The sequence below is a fragment of the Juglans microcarpa x Juglans regia genome, chromosome 8D, assembly GCF_004785595.1.
Source record: "Juglans microcarpa x Juglans regia isolate MS1-56 chromosome 8D, Jm3101_v1.0, whole genome shotgun sequence".
Lineage (NCBI taxonomy): Eukaryota > Viridiplantae > Streptophyta > Magnoliopsida > Fagales > Juglandaceae > Juglans > Juglans microcarpa x Juglans regia.
In genome coordinates this window covers 29,730,299-29,736,872 of record NC_054608.1, presented here as the reverse complement: position 1 = coordinate 29,736,872, position 6,574 = coordinate 29,730,299, and the positions used below count along the sequence as shown (strand labels likewise).

Genomic DNA, 6,574 nt, shown 5'->3' with positions numbered 1-6,574 from the left:
CCGTATTTGACCAGGTAGAAAATACCTACCTCTCATGTGCCGATTATTGTTCTGGCATGGTAAATTTCGGCCATTCCGACTGGTATAGTATGGTGTTCAAAATTTTGGTTTGGGTTTGATATAAATAGGTTCAAGTCAAACAAGCTGACTTGTTCAGACACGATTAATAAACGGATCAATAAAAAGTCGATCTGCTTAACTCGAAATCAACCTACAATAACCCATTTAAATTTTATTTCAAAATTACAATTTTATTATTGTTGAATTGTAATATTAGTAATGCTCAATATGCTTATATTTTTATTGTTGAGATTAAAATTTTAGACGTATGCTCATATTTGTTATTGATGGGTTTGTAATATTGGTTTTCTTATATGTAAAAATATAAAAAATATTGATATTTTTGTTAGTAGATAGTATTTTTTTTTAGATATTGTAACTACTAATAATTATAAATTTTAACTTTTATGTGAAATTATGTTGATAAAGTTAAATCAGTTATGCGGGTTAATTCAACCTACTTATATGAAATGAATCGTGTTGTATTGATCCATTTCTAATTAATTATTAAACGGGTCAAAGTGGATGACACGACACAACCTGTTATTTAAATGAGTCATGTTTGATTAATTAATCCATATAATCTAATGTCCATGAGTTGGCATGACACGAATGCGACATGCGATCCATGAGTTGGCATGACACGAATGCGACATGCGATCCATGACTTGGCATGACACGAATGCGACATGCGAACATGAATTGCCACCCTTACGTATAATGTCTGACCATTTTTTTATGGGTTTGTATGGCTATACATATTACCCCTCCCTTGTTGCAACATCGCAACACCTCTCTAGTATGGAGCACTACCGTTAAGATTTGTGGCTTCACTCTCTTACTAATGAACTCGATGCACCACTGGTAAGGAATTGCTTGAAGATGGAATGGGCTCGTGGAACAACTACAAATACGATCCAAGATTGCTGCCGTGGAGATGCATATGGTGCTCTGTCTTCTACGGCGCTCTATCTTGAAAATTCAACTTTGGAGCTACAGAAGTCTATTTTTTCTTGAAATGCGATGGTAGCTTGAAAATAATTGAGTTTCTTCTTTTTGAATTTCCATGGCTTTCTGTTTCATGGCAGCAAAGATCACTAGTGGATCAGGTATTGTAGCCAATGTTTTGAATATCATACCGGATGCCGTACCTATCAAGTCACTGAAACGAAATATTTCGGTACCAGTATCATTTCGGAATAATCGATATATGAATAAATTATATATATAAATTATTTCCAAAATAATATTCTATATATGAATAAATTATATATAAATACATATATATATATAAATTATAAATAACCTAGTTTGAATTGGGGGTAAAAAAAAATTAGCATGTAGTTTGAAAAAATGAAAAAAATAAATAAATAAATTCCGAAATATCGGCCGGTACAGGCCGATATTTAAACCGGTACAAAATACATATAGTACCTGTACCGACCCAGTGGCTGGTACGGCAAATACCGGCTGGTATGGTACGGTATTAACAACACTGATTGCAGCCATGGAGGTGTCCCACAATGCGTACGTTGCTAGTGTTGGAAAATGTTGGAAACCATAAGAAAAAAAAGTAGAGTAAAACACAAAATCAATCACACACGAATACAAGATTTACATAGTTTGGCAATGTGCTTACGCATACACAAATTAGCTGCAGAGAATTTTATTTTGAATGATAGTCGAATACAGTGTGTGAGCGTACATGAATAGTGGATATATATACTAGGGCTGCAACCCAACCAACCTGGTCCATGTTTGGGCCTGATCCGACCAGACCCAGGTTAAAAACGGGTCAAACCGGTATGGGCCGACCCGACTCGACATTGGAAGCAAACCCAATTAATTAGCACCATAAATCAAAGAACTTACAAAGCAGTCATCATCAATTATGAAAATATACTTCTTCTTAGACACCATGTAGCCAAAGTAGAGGCAAGTAGGGTCCTTGAAGGAAATGAAGGTGGCTTTGGGATCCAAAATCCTGTTGATGTCGTTGCGGTTATAGAGCTCAAAATCAAAGCCATCAGGGACGTTGATGGTCTTCAAAGGATCACCATCTTGGACGATGATGAGGTGGTAAGGCTCAAAGAATGGCCTCCACATCTCAAGGAAGTCCAAGTTCCTGATGGTGGGGATCACAATGTCAAGATCATCTTTCAGCAATGGCATTGGGGCATGTGAAGAAGCTTTAATGGTATCTATGGTAGAGAAACAGAGAGTGTGATGGTGTGGGTTTGAAGGTTGAGATGGGAGCGTTTGTGAGGGAATATAAGTTAAGGAGTACGTGGTGGCATGTGCGAGGCTGGTGATATCGGCACGAATGGAGGGTTAGGGGGAGACGTGTCTGGATTTGGATGGTTTTGGGACTTTTTCAAAGGCTGCTGGTGTCTGAACTAAGCTGGGTTGTAATTTTACAGTGATGGAAGTCGTAGAGGCCGTAGAGGCTGGAGATGGCAACGTCGTTCTTGATAGAGGTTAGGGTTTCTGAGCTTTTATTTGAAGAGAGTGAATTTCATGTTTCAACCCGCCCCTTTTTTTTGTCTTTATAGCAGTTTCAGCGGGTTCAACCCGTAAGTTACTTCAACCCACTTTTTTGGTCGGGTCAGGTAGGGCCACACGGATGGGCCGAGTTCTAATGTTTTCTGCATAGCCCTAATATATATATATATATATATATATATATATATCAAATCCAAATTAACGAATGTACAAGAGTTTAATACAATATATAGTAAATACTAATTAGCAGGTTATGTTTAATTAAGAGCCAAGACATGTCCAAAATTTTTTCCAAGGACTTCATCCCCAGACCGAGGTTTGTCCATGTTCATCTCGGGCTAGGCCTCGACCCAAGTCTGTGATTCATGGCTCAAGGCTCATTAAGAATTCACAAAAAAACCGCAACATATTATTGTCGAATCGGATCATCAAATCGGATAGCTACAAAACATAAATACGATCAACACAAAAAAAACCTAACACACAAAGTGGTATGTAGGGACTATGGTGGTACTGCACACTCCCCTGCGCAAAGATGGTTGTTAAGTAGCCATCCTTGGCCATGCAAGTGGTTGTTAAGTACCAGAGCTATGAAATTATCTCTCTCTCTTCTTTCTTTCTTTTTTTCTTTTTTCTTTTTTTTTTAAAGAAAGAATTGGTTAAAAATATTTAAATGCAAGAAGCTATGAAAACCATGACGCACATACACATATATTGTGGCATGGAGCGATCAATTTTGCAGATGATTAAAGCACTCAAATGGGGTTCATATCAATGAGCAAGAAGCATTAATACACACCACTACCTCGCACACATCTGTATTCATAAGTGTATATACAGCAAGGCTCCATGTACCCATATATAATTGCTACACATGATTTAGTTTTGTAATGCTACATCCTAGCTCATGGCCTGGCTGTTATCTTTGGTGCATCAAATGACACTTCACTCGCTATTTTTGCTCCCCTTTCTTTTGCCATGTATAGCCCAACATGATGCATAAACTCCTGCATGCAACACAATAACATCATCTTTAAGACTTCGAAATGTATTTCTACGTTAGTATTGGTTTGGTTTTCCTCCCCCTTAAGTGAGGGTCTCTTAATAATATCTAGGGATGCCGTCCCTTTTTTTTTTTAAAAAGAAAAAGAAAAGATAAAAGATAAAAGAAAAAAGTATTTCTATGATAGGAATGAGACGAATGTGTAGTATATAGTGTTTTCCTATTTGATTTGGCAAAGAAGACATTATTTTTTAATTCCTATTTCAAATTCTCTGTAATTAGTGCCTTATGTTTCCAAGTTGCTATGATGTCTACATCTGTGGAAGAGCCAAGTTTGAATTCCTCGTTTGTTCTATGTGACGACAGAGTATGGAGATATGAAGACAAGCTTAGTATTAATGAATGAAGTACCTGGGGATGAGCTAAAGCCCCTTTGGTGTCTTTGGCAACATGGAGAGGAATGTCAAATGTGGCACATGCCCGAGAATACACCACCACATCCTGTAGAGGGGTGAGAAACCCAAGGTTCCTTGCCGATAATGTAGAGCATACGAAGTCCAGCACACATATATCAGTGCATATCCCGACAACCAGTAACTTCATCAACATAAATCAATCATGCTAATTAATAAGATCAAACAGTTAGGAAGAATAGCTCTCAAATTAGGAATTGTCTTAAGCACTTACAGATTTGATCTGATTCTTCTTCACCCAATCCACAAAAACATTGGAACCATCAGCCTCAATTGAACCCAAGTATCCATCAAAACAGTCCTTGCACCTTATTGTTACATTAGGTTCATTCTCTATCCATCGCAGAGCTGCAGTTTAGTGGAAGAAAAACCAACATCAGATCAGAGTAAAAGAGAGGGAAGTTTATTCCTATAGCATGTGTTTAACACAACATGTTGGCAAACTTGGGAGGGTTTTGACAAGGTATAATCAGTATCCAAAAAACAGAACAACCATGGTGAAACGTCCCAGAAAAGTGGCCGACAGAGATGATTGGACAACCTAGACGTTGAGAGAGGGGAACAACCATAGAAGAGTAACTCTAAATATAAGGTTTTGTTTGGTTACACGTATGAGATAGGATAAGAGGAAAGTTAAATAAAATATTATTAGAATATTATTTTTAATATTATTTTTATTTTGAAATTTGAAAGGTTGAATTATTATTTTTTATTTTGTTAGGGAGTTTGAAAACATTGTAATGATTAGATGAGAATATATGAGATGATTTGTAAAACAGGACCTTAGATTGTGTAAGTACCTAGTAGTCCATTTCCTAAAAAAAAAAAATGGATCCCGCCATCAAAAAGTGATGTTCCTCGTTTGTTTTCACAACTCATCTCATCTCATCATTACAACATTTCCACACAAAATAAAATAAACAATTCAAAAATTTCAAATTTCAAATAAAAAATAATATTAAAAAAATACATTCTAATAATATTTTATTCAACTTTTAACTTTAAACTCAACTCATTTCATCTCATCTCATTTGCGGAAAGAAACGAAGCAAGAAAACTACATAGAATGAAACCTGAGGTGAATCTAAAATCTTAATAATATGAATCGTTCATTGGGATATTAACTTACTCAAAACATATTTTACACCACACCACCATGAAAGTTTGATCAGATAATGCTCACCCATTTCAAAATAAAGCAAACGCAAACACATATTTGGTGTTGCAATATTATCTCAGATTGGCTTTTCTATCAAGCATACATAGAAATTTAGAATGATGTCAAACTCAAATCTAAACATTTTTAACACTTGCAAAAAACAGAACAATCCTTTCAACTGCAAAGATTTGTCTTGTTTCACGTGCGCACTACACATACAAGGAACAAAACTGGACGAGGAATTATTAAAGAGATAGCAAAACTAAATACCAGGAACTAGATTTGACTCGTCCGTGCCAGCAATACAATGAGGAGGGTATGGTTCCTCGGGCTTGTTTGGATGATGAGAATCAAGAAATGCCATAATTGGCCATTTCTTCTCACAAAAAAATCTGGCCAGTCTTTCTGATTCTTTGATCATTCCAGAAATCTGGCTGTTAGGTTGTCTTGGTGCCTGAGACATGAACATCGTTAGATTCTGATAAGTAAACTTCCAATTTTAGAGCTCTAATTGCTTGTTGAACAAATCTTGTAAACAGCTTAACCAAGACACGAGTTCTTACTAGGATCCATGATTTGAAAAAAAAAAAAAAAAAAAAAAAAAAACAAAGTAGAAACCAATAGAAAACAAAGATGAAAACATGAACTTTGGTGACATATATTTCCATCGGTGGGAGATAGACAAAGATATATTAAAAAAAAAAAGAAAAAAAAAATACAAATTAAAGGCATTAACTTCAAGTATTTAACAGAACTAGAAAACATGAAGGAATTGATTAATATTTGAACTATACCAGATTTCCAGCACCAACAGTGCAGAAACCATTTATGATGTCAACAAGAACAAGACCGGTGAGAGCATCATCGGGCAAAACCACGGACTCCTGCTCAAGAGGAATCTCACCCTTCAAAAGATCAATTGTCGGAGATACCATTTTAATTTCCAGTTTCTTGATTCACATATTCCCAGATATATCTATCTACAAAGAGTAAAGAAAGTTGTAAATACATATAAATGTTTTTATAAAGTTGGTGTGACTTCATCATTTCAAAATTTAAGCAAAAGAGGTAAATTTTATTATATATTAACATATTTTTTCATGTGTGGATGAGATTTTTTCTTAATAAGTAGTCTAATATATAAAATATTTAATTAAATAAGATACAATATAGAGTCAAAATTTAAACTTAATATTTTTATTTTGATATCATATAAAATTACTATTTATTTTAATCTGATTTCTATTTTCCATGCTAAAATCCAAAGTTGAAAATGTATTCGGGCTTTTTCTTTCATTTTGGCACAAAAGTCAAAAGATATTTTGTATTGGGACCGAAACAGGCGCATGTGTCCAAGAAAATCTTCGTCACCCTTGT

General features: G+C 35.2%; 2 protein-coding genes across 2 annotated transcripts; both read right to left on the bottom strand.

Moving 5' to 3' along the window:
- Positions 1-1,902: 1,902 nt before the first annotated feature.
- Positions 1,903-2,232, bottom strand: LOC121242404 (UDP-arabinopyranose mutase 1-like). The gene has a single exon (XM_041140272.1). It carries the CDS (start codon positions 2,230-2,232, stop codon positions 1,903-1,905), a length of 330 nt encoding a protein of 109 aa, XP_040996206.1.
- Positions 2,233-3,290: 1,058 nt separating this feature from the next.
- LOC121243103 (nicotinamidase 1-like) lies at positions 3,291-6,199 on the bottom strand. Its single transcript, XM_041141165.1, has 5 exons — positions 5,992-6,199; positions 5,468-5,651; positions 4,253-4,386; positions 3,977-4,162; positions 3,291-3,569 (listed from the first exon to the last, which is right to left on the bottom strand). Exons 1-5 carry the CDS (start codon positions 6,130-6,132, stop codon positions 3,468-3,470), a joined length of 747 nt encoding a protein of 248 aa, XP_040997099.1. The 5' UTR covers positions 6,133-6,199; the 3' UTR covers positions 3,291-3,467.
- Between the last annotated feature and the right edge of the window lie 375 nt (positions 6,200-6,574).